The 23,806-nt window shown below is 41.7% G+C and overlaps 1 protein-coding gene across 1 annotated transcript in view; it reads left to right on the plus strand.

The window, feature by feature from the left end:
* The window catches only part of LOC117449960 (cadherin-4-like), a 238,983-nt gene that overhangs the window by 101,340 nt on the left and 113,837 nt on the right, over positions 1-23,806 (plus strand). Inside the window, exon 3 of the mRNA XM_034087899.1 lies at positions 5,509-5,532. Coding sequence (XP_033943790.1) covers positions 5,509-5,532 — 24 coding nt within the window. The remainder of the gene's footprint in view (positions 1-5,508; positions 5,533-23,806) is intronic.

A 23,806-nucleotide genomic window follows, 5' to 3' on the forward strand; every position in this document is an offset into this window, starting at 1 on the left:
GCTATAATTTGCAAACTTTTACTGACAACAAGTGCCTGTGATTTATATTGAATAGAAGATGAAGCTCAATTTGACACTTTTTTTGTCAAGTGGTCAATTTGTAGTATACCTTCTTCCGTCAATACTTAAACCCAGAAGTTTGAACATAATGATTAAAGGCAGTGACAAGCTGTCTGTGTCTCTCTAGACGAGGGTCTTTGGCTGTCAGCAGCTTCTCATCTGGGCTATAATTTGGAGCTTCCTGCCAGAAAGTGAAATCCTCCTGTTGCCTTGAATAACCTGTTGTCACTGCTAGACAAACTGTGCTTCTGACTTTGTTCTTTCTCTCAAGAGAGTTGGTGGAAAATCATCAACACCCCAGGAGTGGAAGTTCACCGCTTAACAATGCCAGGAACTGTATCACAATGCAGACATTGAACACAACTCATAGGAACATCTGTTTAAGCAGGAAACATGCTGCATTCATTCTGTCTTTTATCATGTATGATTTGAGCTGATTTATTTACGATCACCGAGTCCTCATCGAATCATTAACATCCAGGTCAACGGTCACAATGGACTGGTGTGTCACCATCCATCATATAGTAGCTGCTTTAACTGTAACTGATGAGCTGCCACTGTCCACTAGTGAGTGTGATTAAGAGACGAACAGCTACAGTGTTGGAATTTATCCTAATTACATTATAGAGATGATATATCAATAGTGGTTAATCATCTGCAGACAGCCACATTTGTTCTCTCTGCAGGCAGCATATTATATTCCATACACTGCTCACACCAGCTTCATTTGAGAATTTGCTCTCATGTGTCTGCATATGCATTCATACTCTCACACTAATCATATAGTTATACATGCAACACCTTTCAGCGATAACATGGTGTGCATCTGTGTTGATGAAGTGATGATTAGCTGTTTGATCTCCTCACTTCATGATGAGGATAAAATCAAACACAATTTCTGGTTGTAATTAAAACTATTCCCAGAGTGCACTGCTGGAAGGCCACAACTTTAAAGGGTCAATCCAAGACAGGTTTCCAATAAGAGTCTAATTAAATCAGTAGGGGATGTATAGTGTATGTTAAGGATCACAGAGTGAGTTCTTCAACAATAACAAACACTGAGCAAACTCTTAACATACCAGAGAGACGATGTACGTTTCCTCCACCAGAAAAGGCATAGCATTTAAGTCCGACATCGAACCTACGCACCGTGGTTTATCATTAAAGGCGTTTGCTACTTACAACCATCTAGAAAGAAAAACATCCCTTTTCGCAAAGGCATCTGAACTACAGGACGTCAACGACTGCCATGGGTTGATTTTACAGAGAACTGTCTATAAAACCTTGGTTTAAGTGGGACTTTTTAATGCTAATTATAAATTATACTTCTGTCCGTGTTCACATTATCTTCTGTGTGCTGAGTTTAATGACCCGAGAGCATGAAGTAACTCTGAACATCGACTGTATAAACTTTAGCAATGCAGAGCAGCAATCAGATAATAAACTGTTTTGCTTAATCCCCAAACGGGGATTTTCAAGGGTTTTACTGTATTAATAATGCAACCCGTATAAAAGAGCTGCTCACCACAATGTGTGTGTAATCCAGCTGTCCTCAGTGTAACAGTGTTTTGACAGTATGCAAGGTGAAAGAAGAAGATATATGCACCTTTTTAGTTGAGTTTTTCTCACTCATCATTAACTGAAGTTAGATCCATCACACGATATTTATGGCTTCAATCCAGTCTCGTGCAGGTGTGCCAATCCTTCATTTAGACGTGCGGTAAGGCTATAAAAGAAGCAGCTCATTGGTCACAAAAGAGAGGAAGCATTTTCAATCAAGTTGAAGTTTTCCTTGCATATTATGTTCTGTATTTTGATGCTCACAAGTGACAGATGGCACAACATGTGCCAAACTGTGCAGAAAAGTGCTGACAACAAACTGATGCTGACAATAATCTGTGGTACAACATGTTTGTCAGCTTTTCCTACTTGGCACTTTTTGCAAAGTTTGGAAACTTTTTGTGTTATTTCTTATGCAAGAACAGAATAACAGTGCAACTGATGATGGTCTGAGAGCGAGGTAATGGTTCCTTCAAGCAGCCGGTAGTAATGACTGCTGCCTCCAGAATCCTCCCGCTGAGGCAGGATTAGGTAGCTAGAAGAAAGAGAAATTATAGCACTTTGCAGTGGTTCAAATGTGTAGCTTGCCACCTGGCATGTCCATTGTAACCACAGGAACCACACCGAGTTAATTTCACTCAGTTTGAGTATGCTGAGTTACATGACACATCTTCAACCACAAACACATATTTTACAGCAATCGTTTTGTCATAGTTCAGTGTTCATGCATTTAGTTTTGTTGGTTTGTTTTTTGTGTCGCCAGCATTGCTTTTTGTTTTTGTACCCTTCATCTGCCTCAGAGGTTTGGTGTTTCTGTGTGGAGTTCCTGGATCTGCTTCAGTGGTAATACAGTAAATAAAGGATATCATTTCATTCAAGTTGACAGTTTGTCGTGTCCTGATGTTTAACTTCTGTTTATTGGCTTTAAATGTATTGGATAATAATTAGCCGATTAGATTTCATTGTATGCGTATTGATGTTACATATTTGAGTCAACATGAGGAATCTGTAACCAAGTTGTTAAGCTGTTGAGATCCTTCATATGTGCTTTAGTCTATGTGTTCCTCTTGACTCGTTTCCATGTGAACTCTACACCTCACATTACATTAAAGTCTAATAGTAAGAGGTGACATGTTTACTTTCATATATAATTGTTTCAGTCTTCCTCTCCATCGCTCTCTTTTTCCTACCTCTTTCTTTCATCATTTTCGACAGTGATAGGCTAAACTCCTGAAATGTAAAAACTCTGATAGGTAAAGCAAAGCAGTTTGAATTGCCTTAGTATGTAGATGTGCCTTCAAAATGTAGATTTTAGTTTCCTCAGGCATGCTTTTGGGCACTCTTAACTTTGTCAGGCTTGCATACATGCATTGCAATGGGAAACCTCTATTGACATATGGCCTACTTTACCTACAGTAATACCCTAATACTCAAACCCAGAGGACTGTTGCTGTGCATGGGCACATCAACACACTGCTCACATATTCACTGCAAATGAGTCTCCAAATCCATATAAGCCACCGATAGCTGGGAACGAATGCAGTAATCAATGACGGAGGTTTTCTTTACCGTCCTAAACCGCAAAGGGTGCCGACACCAAGCTGCATGGTGTCTCTGCTCTGACACAGCCTGAGGAAAAACAGCCTTATTTTGATGAAGTATTATCGTCAGAATTTAGCATGGGTTCATTTTTTTCATCGTCAAAACAGGTCCGCAATATATAAACCAGTGTGCACAGGGAAAAAGTGACACCCCCCTTAAATGTTGTGTGTATGGACAATTTAATATTTCATAATTTGGATTATACCTTTTAATATAACTTTGTTATCTTTTTGTATGTATTTAATGTATTAATATACGTACTGTTACCCAAGAGTGCAATTTGAAATGCCTTCAACAAAATTACTAAAGCAGCAGTTTTTTTTCTGATCTCCTAATGTGCTTCAAAAGTCCTTATTTAAGTGTGTGTAAAGGATGAGGGGTGCTTGAGTAAATGAAAAGCCTGTGTTGACGACATGATTCTTGTTACCTGTCCCTGCTGCTGTCTCAGTCACTCAGACTTCTGTTTTCATCTTCATTTGAATTCATGTGAGCAAGCTCTTTATCTTCAACTACATCGATGTATCCAATGGGTCTATGCAATAGTGTTACATTTTCATTCTGATTACGTTTAATCACAGACATGAAACAATGTCATCATTTCGACTTGGACTATATCTGGGTATGTTTGACTGATAAGCGTTGCTGACTTCCTACTGCTATATCGACATTTCAGCAGATCAATACAAAGACAATGTTGACAAGTATATGTTATTGATAGTTGATTCTCTTTAAGACATCTTCTTCTACACAAGTACTGAGTTAGTGTAATGTTAAATGCTTAAGCTCAAAGCACTCGCATGTTTAGTTTTCCTTCTAGTAGTTGCACTGCTCCATTTATGTGATTTGTTTAGAATAAATGACACATTGAAAACTACAGTTTCATAATATTTGTAAAACTGATCATCTGCTTAATCTTGTTCGCTTTTTAAATGTTGACAGTCTTCTCGCACTTGCCCAAAATAATGTGTTTGACATCCTGTAGCGTTTCTTTAACGTAACAAACAACAACACGAGTAGGATATGGACTAGTGATTGTGATGGGTAATATGTTATGGTCTCACCCTGAAGGTTTGGACAGTGGAGAGAGTGTAAGCCTTTTGGGTGAGGAGCGAATGGACCAAGGATTTGCTTTAAAAGATAAAGTCGGCTGCGCTGGGCTGTGAGAGTGCTTCACTAACTAATTATTTGAAGCCTCCTCTCAGATTAGGCTAGACATGCAAAGCGTATGGACAGTCGCATAGCAGACAATCAGACCATGTAATAACCAGACGGCCAATATTTGCTTAAATCCACTGTAACACCTCACAATACAATGTGTGTAAAGCCCTAATGCTAAGTCCAATTCCACGCCACACTGCCTTGATAAACACCAGAGCCACCCTCACAATGGGCGCCATCTTTACTCTGGCAATTAGGCAGAGCTTTGGATTATCCTTTCCTCAGCCCAGCACACCACAAATCCATCCGGATTCAATTATTCCCCTCCCATGTCTGTAGCCATTTGGGCAGATGGCCAGTAGAGAAATCTTCTCAAGAATTTCAACTAATGAAACTTTGTGTCCTACTACTTTTTTATTATTATTGCATTGCTGCAAGTTTGACAAGCCTATTAAATAAAACAACAACCTTGGGAGCTTACAAACAATTTCCTGGTAAATATTTGATGAAATGAATAAACTAAATGTACTGCATTTTTCTCCACAAACACGCCTCCAAAACATGTTTCTTTTGGTGAATGTTTAGTGCTGCATAAAAAAAAGTGTTGCAGTACATCCTTCCCTCCAAGCACTCCATGTTTTGATCCACGCCTTGTGGGCCAGGAGTGTCTCTAGTGGGCTCTGAGTAAGAACCTAAAATGCTTACTGAAAGAATTTGATTTGCTGTGTCTCGCTGCACCTCAAAGGCATTCTCTTTACTTATTAGAAAGCTCACTCAGGATAAATTGTGTACGAGTTCAAGGGCTTCCAGGGGTCTGGAGACTCTCGTCTTTCTCCTTGAGGGCTCTCTGCAATGTGTTTGCTCAGATGCTTTTTTTTCCACCTGGTCTGTCTTTGTGGAGGGGAAAAGCTGCTGTGTGTATTACTCAAGCATGCATGAGTATAAAGTGGATATTCCTTTTGCAGATCTGAGATGAAACCCCCCCGTCCCCCCGTCCACCTTATCTGTTTATCCTCTTCGGTGGCTCGCTCCCTCTCGCAGCAAATCACTGCCGTGACTGTCATCTCTTGAATTGTCCTGTCAGCTACTAACGCATTCCTCTGTGTGTCTCCTCTCTTTCATCTACAGATACCGCCGTGTCATCACAAAGAGGTAAGACAGCCCATCAGTCACCTGTTGATCCCCATGCATTTTCAGAAGTGGTGTGCGCGTCTGTGTTGCTCCGTCTTTCCGTGTTCTTTCTTATTATATTGCTAATGAGATGAAAAACATTTGATGGTGCTGTTGACGTTGATTTGAAATTCAATCGTTTCTGCTGCCGAACAATCTGTTTGATTACAAAGTCAATCACTCACACCCACTGACACTACATTATCCCGCTATGACAGAGAGCCCTCAGCCTGTGTTCTCTACTGCTTTCTGTAAATCTTATGTTTAGACTAATCACAGTTCTGTTTAAACTCCTCCACACGTTCACGTGTATGCTAATGTAGGTTGGGGGAGGTGATTGTTCGGCACGGTGGATCTTCGGGGAGAGAGGAGGGGGCAGATGTTTGTAGAAACGTACCTGTAGGCTGTTTTGATTTTGTTAGACAATGGGGCCGTGCAGTCAAACTGCCTGAACAGCTCCAGGGGTGTAGTTCTGAGCGACAGCCTGCAGGTGTGTGCACGGAGCAGTCCCAGCCCTCTACTCTTAAGAGTGGAGGTACAGTAATGTTGGAGGATGTGTCTCGCTCTGTGAATGCAAAGCAGGAACAAACAATCACTCAGGAGAATCCCCCGCTGACTTTGTTGAAACTTCTTTGGTTCCCTGCTGTGCTTTACGAGCATATGTGTTGTTTTATACGAGCTCACACCAGAGCAGAACAATGCAGGTGAGAATATTTTCATTGTCACCTGGATCTGATATAAAGCATGTAACATGCATATTTAAAAACCTTAACAGCAGGAGTGTTTCTTTGGGAAGATGGTGACATTTTAACACCTTTCAAAGCTTCAGATGTGTTAAAGCTGCTTTCAGATATCATGCACAGATGATATAGTACTTCTGTGTGACAGGTTACACTTAGTATGTCCCACGCGCCCGCACGCACACACACAGACACACAAACACACACACACACACACACACACACACACACACACACACACACACACACACACACACACACACACACACACACACACACACACACACACACACACACACACACACACACACACACACCGTTGAGGGGTCTGTGTATGTGATGACTATGAGGTGTACCATGCTGTCAGGTATGCTATAAAGGTAAGTGATGTGGGTCGCCCCCGCCTCACTCTCTGATAAATGTTGAAGGGGAGCAGAGGCTGCCGTGGCGTACATCATTCCTCCACAGCTGCTCCACATACGCTCCTGAAAGAGAGGGAGATAAATAATGCCGCACACCCCCGACAGTGAATGAATGCTCACTCTCTTAGCCCGTGCGGGTCCATGTCTTTATTTTCTTGACCATCCAATATGTCTAATTCAAATCTGTTTAGTCATGCGCATCAACAAAAACATTCACTGTCTCTCTGTCCCGCGCAATGAGAGGGCAACGAGGATAAATAGCCTGCCATAGTCATTCATACACTGTGACTTATAGATGGTGTTGCTGCCGTGACAGTACTGTTCGTACTGAAGAGCCATGAGGCCTTGAGGCAAATGCTGTGAACATAAAGCATTCATTATGTCTCTTAAAAGATGTTAATTGTGTGTGTGTGTGTGTGTGTGTGTGTGTGTGTGTGTGTGTGTGTGTGTATGTGTGTGTGTGTGTGTGTGTGTGTGTGTGTGTGTGTGTGTTCCACATGAAAGATGGGGGGGGGTCTCCCGTCTGTTTAATATGTGCAATGCTACAGTACATGTGTTAGTGCGAAGGCCAGCACGTAGTAATAGCTCCAAGTTTCCCGCCGTGGTTGTATAACCTTTAATTATGTTCATCACCAATATCGTGATTAAATCAGGACCTCATTATAGTGTGACCTTATTCTTTGGTTCTCCACTTTTGGAACATCCCCACTATCCGCCCCCCACCATGACATCCTCTATCCAACACCACTCCACCCATGTTCAGTCCTCCTCCCTCTCCTCTGCCAAATGAAGTATATTTATGGCACCTGTACTGGAAAAACAGTCTCCAGGAGACGTTTCTCTAATTTCATTTTCAAAATGCCAGCTATAAATTTATCAAATGGGCTGAATCGAATCCGAGTCACACGCAGTGCTATCCGTCATGGGCTGTCCCTCAGGGGCCTGTAGGCGTACTTAAGCCAGCCAAAAACCTCTGCTGGCAGGAGAAAAAGACTGAGGGTTGAGAGGGGGGGGGGGTGCTTGTAGGAGGGGAACCGGGTGGATGTACTGGAGAAATACGCTGAGGACAAAGATGTGTGTGCATATCTCTATGTGCTAAGATTGATATGCCCAAGCATGAATAAGCTTGTGCATGAGTGTGGATGCATATGTGAGCACAGAGGTCAATGCTAAGTCTTCCACACATACAGTCGGAGCCTCACGATGGAATCTCAGTTAAGCACTTTGGCTGTCAATATGCCAGCGTAATAATTGATTAATTGCAACACAAGTTAATTGATTGTTTGGCTCCTTTTTGCATTTGTAAATCCCTCTCAGTTCAAACATCACTTTGAGCTTCATCCCCCTCCGCTGCCTCTGAAAACTCCAGGTTCACACGCTCTGTGCCCTCCCATTCCCCTCACATCTCTCACTTCCTGATCTTCTGTACCTGACTTTGGCACCTTCGCCTCTCTCTTTAAAAGCCTCTGTCCCCGTTTCCCTTTTGTCTCACCCCTCTTTTCCTCTGCCGATCTTTTCTTCTCCTCTCAGCATTTATCACTGTGCAGGTTAAGCCAGGCATGAGTGAGGGTAAAGCAGCTTAGTACTAACAGGGCTAATGAAGTCAGGCCCCGTATTCCTCTGACGGGGATCAGTGGCGCTACTCTGTGAAGCCTGTCAGCGTTTAATGATTAGATGAAACATTCAGACAGTCGCTCGGTGAAGACAGGCACACTGATATGTGGTAATACCCAACTGTGGTCTCTCTGACGCAGATCCACAAACATTTATGCATGTGCACGTACTCGCTACACAGGGACATACAGTACATGCACACATACACTCCCAATCCTCCCACTTTGCCATGGTGTTGATTGATGACTCAAACATGGCATCAAGGGGTATACACCGCAAAGTGATTGGAAGAAAAAATGAATGACAGAGATTTAGAGAACCAGCAATCTGGCTATTGATTCCTGTCATGTGCAGGAAATTGGAGAAAAAAATAGGCTGCATGCAAGCAATGTATCCCTCGCCTTGATGAGTAGATAGTAAACAACTCCACACGCTCTATTCAGGATGCATGCAGTGATCCATGGTTTTTCACTGCCTTTCAACTCTGTTAAAAAGGCATGATCGAAGAACCCTCACAGGGCCAACATATCTACACTTACTCGAACATTTCAAGATTCAGCTCCAAAATTGAATTTGAGTTATTCTTCAATGCAAAAAGCTGAGGCATGAAGTGACAGAGGTCAACAAGATCCATGCATGTCAGATTGAAAGTGGGCCTGCAAGAGATGTTTTGCCCCATTCGCCACGCATGTTTATATACTTCTCAATTTAAATCTGTTCAACATCTTCAATCCATTGCTCAAGTGGGAACATTTTCGATCTCCACAGTAGAAATTACTCTCCGGAACGTAAAATATCATGTTTAGCTCCAGTAGAGGAAGCTTGGTTTGCACAGTCTCCTTAAAAGCAGTTCGATAAGAAAAAAATGTATTAAAATAGTATCCGTTGTAAGGATTTATTTAAACATTGTTAAGAAAAATTGTGGCTGGTTTCTTTTGACTACACCAGTACTTTGCATAGCCGCTCGGTCACCATTGATGTGTGAACGGGTGATTGAGAGGCCAATTGTTAAAGTAGACAATCCCAATATTAGTGTAGGCCATTTATCATATACCATGTTACCTTTTTTTTCTCCTAAATCAGTCTAGCATTTTTAAATCTGTTAATTATTCACCTCATACATTCCTTCCCCTTCTGGTTATGGTAAGCCACATATAAAGTAAGAGTTTAGGATATATCTAACAAAGATACAGAAAGTTTGAGTGCAAAAACTAGGCCACTGGTTTATTCAAAAGAACACACCACCATTTAACATAGCGATTAGAAAGGCCCACAGCTTAACTCTGAATATCGGATACCTGATAATCACGATGCACTAATCCTCATGTGATCCTCTCAGCTATTAACAGCCGCGTAAATCAAACTCCAAAAAAGCCTCCACCAAACACCTTTACAGAGGGTGATCTTGCAGCATTGCTCAGAGACACGATAATACACATTAAGTTGAGCTGTAGCTAGGGTGCAAGTAATGATGTGTGAGAGACCTTATCTGGGCTCATTAAAAAAGTAATGCAATTAAAACCTCAGCAGGCTCCATTGCTTCTGTTCCGACCACTTTTTCAAGGTAAAAGGAAAACGTCCATCACAGAATAAACCTTTTACCTCTGATGTTCTCTACATGTGTTAACTACATGTGTTCTCTACATGTTAACATGTTGATCTTTTTTTTTCTCCACCGACACAGCCCGAGTTTAAGCCGTACATGAAAGATAACATGACATTAAAATGTAGTTTGGAACCAAGTGCTTTGCTCACTGATAAAAACTGATAGATCCCTCAAATGCAATATACAATGAATAATGAGTGTAACACTATATGGTATAAATGGGAGGGATGAGTTATTTCTAATCAATTGCAAATATGTTCTGCATGTGATGAAACTAATATGTTATCTTTGCAACTGTTTTCTTTTAAATTGTGTCAGATGCCCCCAAAAAGTGTTTTATTGAATTGATTGTCTAATTCCTTTGTTTGTTGACTTAATTTGTTGACAGTAATTGCATGGTGAAAATGTTATTAAATCATACAATAGATGAAAAGCCTGGCAATGAGAGCAACATGCACAATTATTAAAAATAGAAAATACGTGTCGCCTTTCAAACTGCTTCTTCTCCTTGTGAAGACGTGATGTTATAACAAATATCAGTAAACATCTGAATTATTCAGACATCTGTGTGCTTAGCAGTGTGAAGCTAAAGAGCATTGTTAATCATATATCTGTCATATTGTTATACAGGTGGCGCTTTGATTTGCTTTGAATCTTATGTTTTCCCAAGTGTCACAATAAATAGTCACTAATATGGCATATTTGGCTCTATTAACAATAACACTGCATAGCATGTGGGCAAAATAATGTCATGATGTTCATGCATTTATCTCAGACACAGCTTTACAAAAGTGTATTACAGTATTATTACATGTATTATTAGATTTACAGATCCTCAACCGTTGCTCTTCAGTTTAATTCAATGTCTCCATGTACAGCTCTGATCGACTATACTCGCTTTTGGTTTTGGTAGCAGTTGTTCCATCTTGACTGCTGACAGTAACACCTCAGTGTAGGCTGGATCATCAGCTGATTGCCATAGCTAAGTCACATTCAATCCAATCATGAAGCTAGCTTTAAATTGAAATCATAGTTTGTATTCCTTCGGAAAAAGGAGGCTGTGGTTGACTGCCAACACAAATAAAACTCTAACATTTTAATCTAATTGAATACATTTGAACGACCATCAACTAACTCCCACATTGTTCTTCGTGCAGTGAGCTGCCCAGAGCCCTGTCGGGGCTGCAGTTGTTTCCAAGCTTCCTCTGTAGCAGTAATGAGTGAATGAGTATGTGCCACCATGCCTGGTTTGTGTTCTGCTGCGTTCTGCTCATGCCACTCTGGATCCCTACAACATAAACCATGATTACTTTGACCTTTTAATCAGTTATTTATTTCAATTCAGCTGGGTGTACTCTGCAGGGAAGAGGGTTTGTTATAGACACAATCTTGTATATTGAATCCCTTAGGCCAACTAATAAGGTGTGATATATGGGATTTATTAAATGCCCACAGAAGACACTGTAGGATTACAGCAGACCCCCCCCAAACCCGCATAATTAAAATCTCTGTGACAAGACTGGTGAAGAAAGATATTGTGAATGGTGTCACCTGAGCATGAAGCATAAAGTAGCTTTCTGTCTTCAAAACAATATGAAAGGCTCTTCATTATTGCTCACAAGAGGAGGATAATCCGTGATGTTTGCCCTGCAACATGTCCAATTGAGTGTTTGCCAGCGATAAAGACAAAACCTCAGCAGACCCCCACCTTGCACTCATTAGCGCTGACTGTGCATTGAAACATTTGTCAGGAAAAGACAGAGAGCAGATAAAAGCAGAGACATGTATAACGAAAATAATGGAGAAGGAAGTAAACTGATCACCACTCTTTCTTAGAGATCCTGTTCTTAAGCCTCAACTGCCAATTAGATATGAGAGCAGCATGTTCCCTTGACGGGTGAACTTAATTTGATATGCTGTGGTCTGCTCAGCAGGGTGCAGCACTGATTGCTCTGGTGGATGGAGTTTTCAGGCCATCCATACAGGCTAAGTGTAATTGACTTTGTAGAGATAGGCCGCAGCTTATCTTAACGGTTCTCTCTTTGGTCGAGCGGTTCCATTTAAAAGGTGCATCAGCTCTGTATCTGATGAAGTGTGGCAGGTATCTGGGAGATTAGAGCATGGTTACAGTGTGGCGTCACCAGGGAACAGAGCTGCAGTAATCCCGTGGAACAAATAGCTCATTGTCATGTTTCGACAACATGTTATTGTCACAGGAGGACTACCTGCCCCGAGTCAGGATTCATACATCTTTGTCTGTTTACTGACAAGACGCCGGCTTGAGGCCCTACGGGCCTGGCATTGCTGGGAAGGCAGGTGGCATATTGCACCCAGCAGGACGGCCCCTACGTGGGCCTGCTCACATGGGGAGGGACCATCAGAGAGTTCTGATGGTCCTTCCCTGTTGGTATCCCTCTGTTTCACCCTGCTGAGATAATCCAAGCTGGCCAAATCCTTCTGCCGAGCAGGCCCACATAGGGGCCGTCCTGCTGGGTGCAATATGCCATCAATATGAAAGACGATAGATCACTCTCTGCTTCGTACATGGACACTTTAGAAACCTGAGAAACATCGCTGCATACACAAGTACGACATAAAAGACGTCTTCCATTTGCTGAAAACCCAGAGACATTTAGACTCCACATTACTTTTGAAATAGTTTAGCCCGTTCTCACACTTTTTGATTTCTTCTTTTTGTCTTACACTGCAGCTTTTTCTCAGCGAAGACATGTGCATATTCATTCAGATGGCCATAATGAGATAAACACATCTCCTGACTCCACAGTCAGAATAATTAAGCAAGTGTTCCTCTTCCACAGTGCTTAGCTCTTAAACTTCATCCACTGCTCAAAAGTATGTTGCCACAGTTATGGCAGATGGATATTCTCATGCCAACAAATTAATAAGTAAGTAACCCACAAACAGGAAAGAATGCAGAGCCAGTTGCCTCTGACAGACTGCTGAGGAAACAGCGCTTTATTCTTTTCTCAGGCTTTTTCGGTCCAAGGGATGGATCTAAGCCAAGAGTTTATTACCAAACTTCAGATGCAAAGCCTATTCGTGTTCTGACACCAAAGAGGGCCAAGAAAAAAATAATCGGGCTCTAGACAAATTGGCATCACTCAGACAAGAGCAGGAAGGAAGACATTCTGAAATGTAGGAGCTTTGTCTTCCTTGAGCTCTCCTCCAGCATCGTTCAGATTACCTCTGATAAATGTTACATGTGTTCTTCCTTCACACACAGAGGCCACTAAGTTGAGTATACGTTTTACAGTACAATCCAATGCACAGGCACATTTAAAGAAAATCATTATGTTCCTGCAGTTTTCCCTTCAGGCTCATGTAATAAGATCGTGTTCTCTTAAGGAGCAAGAGAGATGAGCGAAAGAGGGGGATAATAACGTAACATCACATTGTGAGGTGAATTTGCTGCATCAGGTATTCAGGCCACACATTCCCTTCTCCCAACACCGGAGAACTCCCAAGGTTCCCTCGATGCTTTGAAATCAAACAAAGAAAAGCTCCCGAGGCGTCCTCATTTAGAGAGCATTGTAGGGATAGCAGAAAGGAACCACAGTGAATACACAGTTATCGTGACCAAAAGAAGGAGCAGGGACTGTTGCCTTGCAGGTACATGACTGTAAAGGGTTAACAATGTAGGAAGAGAAAAGAAGAACCATTCATTAAATTACACTATAATGAGTTAACAAAGGGATAGCGTGAGAGGAGAGGAGGATCATTAGGTCTCTTGGAAATATTGCCATGATGCCCTGAGGAATTACTTGTTGGCAAATGATGAAAAAACATATTTGCAAAAATGATAACAACCTCGTACTTCAGGCTAAAATAGGGATTAATCATAAGATACAAAATGTGTTCTCATATTCTTTATCACCCTTGCATGTGTTGTGTTTCCAACTAGAACATTAAAACGTTTGGTCTTCTCCCCATTTTGCTCAGATAGTCTATCCTCTGAAGGTTAGGTCTAAGTGCTACTTTAGGTAACCATTTTACACTCTTCAGGAATCGGGAAACACATTATGTGCAAAGCTACCTACGTTTCCACTCAGCCGGTTTACCCTGGAGAGAGACACAGCACCTAGAAAGCAAGATAGGCCCAGGTGGATTATTCTAGGCTAAATCCAAGCACCACCACTTTAGGGCTGGGTACCGAGCCCCGGTATTAGACGTGCCTCGGGCTGAATTATTAAAGACCGTGGTACCGTTAAGCTCCGACGTTATCTGTCTTTTTATCGGTAGCCTACTGGAGACATGTAAAAAATGTCATATCTGCTACCCAAACATTATATTGCAGTTTTAGTTTCGCCAACTCCATTTCTAATACGCAAACAGACTGCAAAATGCGTCTGATTATTTGTTGTATTTTTGATCTTTCCAATCCAGACGAGAGATCTCTCTCCCCCGTCTGTGTGCGAGGGGGCGGGGCACGCTCTGCTACATGCATACAACGTACACACACACACGGCGGAGATGGCAGAGAGAAGGCGCTCCAAGGTGTGGTTAAACTTTACCCGTCTCGATTTGGACAATGCTCGTTGCCAAAAGTGCAATAAGAGTTTAGCATGTAAGGGCGGTAACATGAGCAATTTGGAGAAATGCACCGTTTTCGACTGTCTCTCTAGCAGCTCTGTAGCCCCATCCACGAGTAACGTTTCCACGTCAGGTGTTATGTATGCTAGCAGCACACAGAGTTAACTAAATTATACAATGGGTTAATGATTAGAGGTAACTGAGTTATTTATTTTGTTAAAGTTTCATCTATTCTGTTTACAGTTCTGCCCTCACATTATTTAATACGATTTGTTAAAACACTGTTGTTTCTTTTGATGTGAAATATTATGTATTTCATTTAAATAAAAAGCAATGTTAGTTTTGTTCACAATTTGTTAAGTTAATTTACCATATTCTTTTCTCCAAAATAACCGATAAGAGTACCGTTAAAAGACCGGATCGGTAAGCGGTATCTATAAAAGTAGTAGTACCGTTAAAACGATACCCATCCCGTAATCACCATCAATAATTCATGTGGAAGTCTTTGAAAAGCTTAGCCCATTTAGAATCCAGATCGGCACAATGCCATAAAGTCACAAATCCTGTACCCAACATAACTGCACATACAGTACAGAGGGTATGCAGCCTACAGGAAAACATATACTTACGCACTTTATGGAAATCCAATGCTCATTAGAGGAAGTAGAAACTTTGCAGACCCATAACCAGCATAACCCGGAGCAGCATTAGCATGGAATTGATGCTAAAGATGACAGTAAAGAGAGGCAATTAGAGTAACAGCTGGAGCTGGGATGTGTTGAGTTTTAGTGGTTGATCTTCTCCGGCAGCTTTGTTTCTGTGCACTTCAGACACATGGGAGACTTGCGCCCTGGTTCAGTCAATAAGATGCACGTAGCCTAAATGCTAAAAGAGATCATGCTCCGACAGTAGTGTTCATTCTCTCCTTCCTTTTCCCGGTATCATCTGCTCATTGACTTCCTCTCCTGCTTACCCCTAGTAATTGTTTACTTGTTTGTCTTTCATGTACTTTTCTAAAGCCTGTTTGTGAAATTGAGGCTTCTGGGAGTTTCTGGGTGTGCAGTATGTTTATGTTGCGTCTCGCAATTCCCCATTGCTCAGAACCATGATTCCCTGGTGAGTGGTACAACATGGGGAGTGGCCTCTCTCTGTCTAATGCTCATTAGATTAAGAGGTGGTTCCGATACTGTACTTCGACCATTGGTATTACAGTCGGTTTGTCTGCATGTATATTTCTCTCTTTTTTTGCTCTTATTTTATCTTGCAATGCTCTGGAGATGGTCTTCTCCGTACAAACAGCATCTGTCTGTTAGAATAATAACATCTATAATCGTTCCCCAGTGGGAAAACTGAGTTTTTCTTCATTTTTACTTTGCCTCTCAAAATGTCTGATACATGATTTATAGACACCAAACACTGTATTTTCTCTAAATGCTTCAGTTTTAAGTCAGTAATGACGAGAATGTTATATTAGCTCCTGCATGGTACTTTATTTCTTCATCATTTATTTTTCTCCTCGCTACATCTGTTACAGCCTAGCGTTTTGGTCCAGCAGATGGAGTTTCATAATGAGATGAACCCTGAAAATATCCATTTTATATAACAACTATACAGGAAGATAGTATTTCTCTATCTTAAGAATGTGAGGCACTTATTCCTTTACTTACCCTGCTTGGATGTTGGAAATAGTCCCTGAACACTATCATCTAACAGGTTGAAATCAAACAGCCGGAGGGTTCAAAGCATGGCATTTGAAGGAAAAGCATATTCACATAGGATCAGATTGTTATGGCAGGTTTATGTTTTTGTATGGATATATGTCTGAATGCAGAGAGGAGGGAGATAGAAAGTGTTGGCGGGTTTCCCAGGTGGATTAAATGCTTACTTTGTACATGTGTGTAAGTGTGTGTGTGTGTGTGTATGTGCGTACAGGTGAGTGTGCACACATTGGTCTGTCTGTTTGAGTGTATGTGCACGATCCAGTGTATGAGAGTTATCAGTCTAGTTGCAGCTCCCTCCATTAGTGTGCAGGGATTCCTGTGCTCAGCTCCCAGCCGAAGGAGACCAATTAAAGCCATCAGGCAGCGTTGGGGGAGCTGCGCTGCTCTCGGAGCCCGCGGAGAACAGAGCTTCAGCCCGGCTCCATCCTCCTCCATCAGCTCGGCTGTGCCTCAGAATGGCAGTATACAGTACTAGGCAGATTCAGGGACAATTCCAGGTTATTAAGTGAAAGAGGAATGCAGATGAATAAGTCTGCCTTTCCCTAGACCTCTTATTTATTTAGTACCCCCCTTTTATTTTATTTGTGTTGTTTGTTTTTATTGCTTTTTATTGAAGTCAAATATGAAGTGCTTTATAAATGAAACCCATTATTATTATTATTATTAAGTGCTTATGTGCTTTTCCTATTTTATATTTTCATCTCCTTTTAAAGCAAATGCACCTACTTTGATGTGTATGCTTTTACACCTGGAGATTATTATATCAATTGTTATCCCAGAAAGCGTAGTTGTCATCATGCCAGGTCCGTTTATTAAAGAAAATGACTGAAATGTCTCTTCTATGAACCCAGTGGAGAATGCATTTAGATTAAACTTGTTCCCAGTGTTCATAGTCAACATTATGTCCTACTTTGGCAACCCCAAACCCTCCTTTTTGTATGACCTTGTTTCATTAGTCTGACAAAAACGTTGTGATTAAAAACGAGAAGTTTTCCATGCTATGAGGAAGTTGGTTTAAATACTTTAAAACAATCCCATGTCTGTAGTAGAGATCCAACACAGTTTGAGGCCTTCCCAGTGGGTGTTATTATTGTGCGGTTTTCTTGCAGCCTTCCACACTAATGCCCCTCTCATCAACGATGCTCGGCCGTGCTTCGGGGATTTGTTATAGCGTGGAAGCCAGAGATGTCATACCATGTTACAAAATAAAGCACCAAATATGAACTTCCTTTCCCTTTCTCCAGCCGTCTCTCTCCTCTCCCTTGTGCTCGCCCCCCTGCCCTGGGGATCAGTACCATGGAAAAAGAGCCGCTCCATAGTGTCTACTCAGTAGGCAATAACTCGCCGCTCAGATAAAGAGCTCCATTCATTAAAGTGGCTGCGCTATTTCTCCACACAAGTGACACCTATCCCCCAGGAGAGCAGAACTACAGGGCTGGAGCTACAGGCACAGCCTCCGTCAGCCCTGATTGCCTCCCTCGGAGCTATATGGAAAAGCCTAACCTCGACACACCAGATTCCCGAGCTTAATTCTCTTCCATGGGAATCCCTGGTTTTTTAACCCCCACTCCCGTGCCTCCCTCTTAATACACTAACTCATTGCCTCTATTATCCCCTCCATCCTGTCCCTTAATCGCACCTCCACTCTTTTTCTCCAATGTCGCCTTTGTGGTTTCCCCCTCACTCGCTTTGACTTTCTCTTTCCCATGTTCATCTCCTCAAACAGCGTTCTCTTCCCTCTCTCCATCCTTTGCCATCTCCTCTCCCCCTCTGCACTGGAAGTCGTTGATGCGTGTACCGGTCAGCGGTACTCTTGGGTAATGTGTAGATCATTCATCCTCTGGACAGGTATGTAATAGAGGCGGAACGAAGGGGAGAGAGGGGACAGTGGGAGATCTCTGGAGAATCAATTCCATCGGGAATCACCGGAGCAAAGAAGCAGAACCCTTCCCTCTCTTTGAGTTCCTCTTTCTTCCCTTCTCTCACTCTCTCTCGTTCACTCTCGTTCTCTCCGTCTTCATTTCCCCACCCTTCTATCTCATTTCTCTCTGACTGCTTTTACTAATCAGCTCACAAGATATGTTTGCGTCACTCTAGCCAAGCAGCAGGATTAATCCCGACACAAATAAGAACACAGTGGCCATTATCTAAGTCAAGCCCTTCTATTGGCCCCAGCATGAAAATGATAGTCTCATGTACAGAACTGAAGAATACAGGAAGCACATTCTTGTTTCTACTTTCCATCATATCTCCGTGGGTGCAGTAGTGCATCAGAGCAACAAAAAAAGAGAGAAGTAAATCCAACAGAGATTTTCCCTGTAGTGCTCCTAGCTGGCCACAGTGAAAGGCCTATACACTTGTACTTGGGAGCCAGTAGAGACAAGCTGCAGTAACATGCATGCAGGGTATTTCAGTCACCTGTGAAATAGAGCTTTGGTTGGAACAACCCGACATGCAAGCGCTTGGAACCTGTAGCCAAGACGTGCATGCTAATGTATTTTAATGGCATGACCATCCAGTACAGGTTCCACTTCATAAACTGAAATGAATGGCTATTGGCTGACTAACATACACCATTTCACCTGGCACACTAGAGGAAACAATGATGTGGGAGACAAGGAAAGTTGCTCATCAATCACGACCACGGATGGCCAGGCGCTCTCATCTTGTAGCAGTAATGTTCAGTGAATTGGTTATGGAATGATGAGGTGGAGTAAAATGCTGCGTCTCACACATTTATAGCAGAGTGAACAATTATTTAAAATGTATGATGGCCTTGAAAGGTTTGCACAGATGTTAATGTCAATCCCTACAATGGATTGTCAATTCAATCTCTTTATTTGGAAAGGAGACAGTGATGAAGTGAGATTAAAAAAAATGTGGGTGTTCGAATTAAAAAAGAGAAACTGTGAGAAAGATAAAGTGTGAGAAACGGAGAGCCAAGGGAGGCTCTGCCGAGTGGGTTTTCCACTATACTAGTACAGAAATGATGCATAACTCCACAGTATGCCCTTTAATTGGTGCTATTAATATCAGTTAAAGTTTTAATACCTATTTATTAAAACTTAAACTTTTTTTCTGAGACCTAATGTGAATATAATTATGAATCTCAAGGGCTGTGCTCTATAAAAAGCCTCACACATACATTATTAATGCTGAACCACTTCATCCGCAAGATCTCACTCCTACAAGATTTGTTAAAAAGGAAATAGACCAAAGGTCTAATATTAGGATGGATTTTCAACATTAAATACATGCGAGTTCCATATTTCTTGAATATTTATGTAGAAACTATGCACGTCATCTCCACGTTGCTAAAGAGTGTAAGCAGTGCCTTTAACCTACTCATCATTAGCTTGTGGAACCCTGACAGAATAGCTCTAATTTAAATTGCTCAGGTTTGAAATGTAAACAGAATGACAGAGAGGAACCCTAATTTGTCTGTTTGTATCATTAAAGTCCTTTCCTCTGTCAGATAATGTGTGAAAAGCCCGAGCACTTATCTTCTGAAAAAACAAGGCACATATGAGCCGAGAAACATTTTCTAAATGTGCAGATCCGGCTATCCGCTGCTTTTAGAGTTAATTATGGTTCAGAAATGAGAAACTTTCCGACACTGAGTTTTCTGTAGTTTCAAGTTTGTACTTTAAATAAAGTTGAAGTACATAATACGTAGTGGACAACACAACTACCAGCAGTTGGAAATGCCTCCATATAGTGAAAGGAGGATTACATATATTGATTTATTTAAAACATCTGACAAATTTAGTATAAAATAAAAACAAACAAAATAACAATTAGTATATATCGCATTGGCATGAGGAGGGAACACTATTGTTGCGCTGGACTCACATCAGCCCTATTAACATATGGAGAGTAACACATGCAACATATCATTTGGAAAACAAATATGGGCCGGGTGTTGAAAGTGAATATTGTACATATTAAAAAGAAGTGAAGGGATGAAATGCATATTAATGCAAGTTGTGTATTTTAATTTTTTTTACACATCTGTGATGTCTTCTGTGCTGTCAGTCGGGATTCATTCGTCCGTCGCCTCTCGTGGCTGCACATCCTCACATTAAAAAGTATTTAATTGTCTTGCCTGGTTACACTTTAAAGAATAATGGCCCTTGCATCTTACTCCAGCACGCTTCACTTATTCTTCTCTTTTCTTCCTCGTATCCTCAATCAACCCGCAGTATTCTATTTCATCACTTTCCTCAGAGTGGTCCCCTGCACCTCCATCTCCACCTCACAGTTTCAGCTGGAGAGTATGAAATGAAGCTTGTATAATTAAATATTAACAGCCTGCTGATGAGGGGATTGAGAGTGAGGGTGGGAAGAGGAGAACACCACCGAATCCTCTGCCCTACTTCTTACTGCTAATATCCACTGGGAATTATTCATGTATCAGCTAACCTGCCCTGGCACCTAAGAAGGCACAGAGGAGCTGTGAGATGTGCCAGAGTGGCACTGAGTGAGCCACGGTCAATCAACATTAATAGAAATCCTATTGGGGGAATAGAGTTCCAGGGTGGAGGGAAGCTTTCATTATTAATTAGGCTGTCAGATGATGTTCTTATGTTTGCATGAGACTTTTCAAAAGTGAAGTGGCTGCAGTATAACGTTTTAGCTATTGTGAAAATTGCAAGTGTATACTGTAGGTAATTTTCCAGATGCCAGTATTTCCATAGTGCAGAATGTAGAGCGCTGAACTTAATGTTTTATTCAGAAGTGAATCCCCAATTAGTCAACATGTCTTAATTATTCAGCCCTAATAACATGCAAAATGTGGAGTTCTAACTTTTACCCCGAGTCTGATGTTGGCAGTCATGAATAAGGCCAGATGACTTTTTATGTGGAAGCTCTAATTTTAATCCACTAGCTATTATCATATTTGTCTTCAGCTGACTCGCAGCTTAACATGCACTAATAGCAGAAGAAAATGTGTAAACCCTCCTAAGGGACAATACATGTTCCAGTTCTGGTGTTTGTTGAGGCATTAACATACACTAGTCCTCATAATCTCGACAATTAGACTTGATTAAACCAGGGTTTATGCAGTATCGGAGGCGAGAGAGTGGCTCGGCATAATGTGCTGCGCCCTCTCTTAGTTTCACTGAACATCGTGTAACAAAGATGAGACTTTCGAAATGGATTCCTCATTATAACATGATGCATTAAAAGGCATGAGTCTTATCTGGTTGTGCTTCCTGTTAAAGTGTAAATGTTGCGTCGTCTCACCGGTGCTGTTACTGTACGGCTATGGAGACTTTGTAGTGAGTCTTTGTTTGTGTACCCGTTCATTGCTCTTTGCATGCGTGCATCAGGGGTGTCTTGAAAAGTGGACGTGGGCAATGTTCCCTGCCACTGCCTCTTAATTTCTCTCTGTGAGACATCCGTGTTCAGAGTGAACGCATCACGCAGCTCAAGGAGGCCGTGAAGCAATTAGGGCACTCTGCCGCCCTTTTAGATAAAGGTCCCTGCAGCCCCAGGCGGGAGAAACACAGCACTTCAACTACAGTCGCTCCTGGAATTCAAAGGGATGAACAGCCACTAACCTTCACCCTCCTTCCACTCCTGCTTGGCTGGATCGCAGAACCCATTGGAGCGTGTGGGAGGTGGGTAGCGGCTGTGTGTGTGTGTGTGATCTTCCATCTACAAGTGACCACCCAGTGGGGCTAATAGTCCCACTGCTTTCTGCATCTCCAGCTGTTAACCACCCTTCACACAGCATCTATGGCTTGACAACCTTGCTTTATTCAGACAGACTTTGTGTTACTCTTAACTCAGTGGAGCGGACACTGAACGTGGTTGTTGGGTAAATAATGCTATAAAAAGACTTCAACTTAATAAGAGATCAATCCACCAAAATGTCAGGTGACTTTTTCTTCATCTGCCACCTGCTGCCCCTGACTGATTACAATGTATCTATGGAGACAGAATTGCTTGCCTGCCACACACACACACACACACACACACACACACACACACACACACACACACACACACACACGCACGCACGCACGCACGCACGCACGCACACGCACACAAAGTAATTATAGCGCCCAGTGGCTCTTCTAAAGGGCCACAAACTCACCTCAGACTGGAAACTTGAAAACAGCTGATGAAGGTCCCCCTCATTATTCCAGAGATTTCTCCCCCTTTTTTGCATTACTTGCTTTTTAAATGCCTCCCTGCAGCTCACAGGAGGTATTTGTTATCTACAGTATAGTCTAAGAAACAAAGTAAAGCCAGAGAGGGAAAACAGGGAGAGAAAGTAATTGTCAGGGAAAGAAACGAGCAGATGATTTCCCCTGCTACTACTCTGGCTTTTAAGAGTAAACAATAACATAATAATAGCTCACCTATTGGTGTCTGGGGTTTAGGGTCTATCTCAGTATTACTATGGGATGCACAGCTCCAAATATCTGCTTTTCGTAACTGTCGCCACAGTGAGGGTTAGAGGCTGAACAAAAGATCTCCCATCAAACCAGTGCTCATGACACCATCACCACAACTACCATGAATCATCAGCATTATCATTATTGGCATAGATATTTTCTTAGCGCATTAAGTGACTAAATGATAATAACAATAGATTCAATTAACAAGAAAAATACAAGCAATGTAATGGCATCTTAACCAAAATGGTCTTCATTAAGATAAAACAGGATAAGGCCGTTCAAGGACTAAAGATAATTAGGTACATCTTTGTTTTTGAAAATGTGTTTTTGAAGATGAAACTGACCCAGACTGAACTCCTTTGAAGTGTCATTCCAATAACAGCAACTCACTGTTGGCAAAGGCTTAATAATCCCTTGATTCAAACACATCACGAAATGTCTTTGATAACTTGCTTTTTAATATCTGTGTTTCTTTTTTAAATTAGCTGTGATAGATCTAGGTGTATATGCTGATGCCAGTACTTCAGAGGTGTTTTGTGTGGGTTTATTAGCAATATCGCTCGTTTGGTGTCGTTGATAATGTGGTTCTGCTAATGACAGTGGTAATTGCATCGGGAGAGAGCGGACTGGCCTGTTTGTTGCTGAGCTTGTAAAAGAACGGCTGAACATGCACCTGCCATCTCCAGAGATACTCATTAAAGAGGAGATGCCAAGTCCCAGCATATCAGTTCCCCTTGTATACACACAGTGAAGACTGTACAACGTGCACACACACATATTCAAACACACACACTAATCAAAATGGGATTTGTTTCCCCCTTTGATAAAATTCTCTTTCCCAATTCCTCAGAAACGAAATTGAACATTTCCCTATATTTGCTCCCCAGCTGAGTAAATGGTGAGAATTGCAAGTTAAGGTGTGAAATTACAACCTAACACTATCTCCTCATCTTCAACTTGAAATCAGGGCAGCAGCCAATGCAATAGAGTACAGAATCACCCCACTGTCATTCAGAAACGTCCACAAATATAAACTGATTGAACAAGAGGAGAAAGAAGTATGAAAGAAGTCTGATTTAGTCCGCGGCCCTGCCCTGGTGAGCAGACATGTAGATTGATGTTGGCAGATCAAACTTTTTGCTAACGGCTCCAATGAAATCTCACCTTAAGTCAATCGCATTAATTTGCATGT

Source organism: Pseudochaenichthys georgianus, chromosome 7 (assembly GCF_902827115.2).
Source record: "Pseudochaenichthys georgianus chromosome 7, fPseGeo1.2, whole genome shotgun sequence".
Taxonomy (NCBI): domain Eukaryota; kingdom Metazoa; phylum Chordata; class Actinopteri; order Perciformes; family Channichthyidae; genus Pseudochaenichthys; species Pseudochaenichthys georgianus.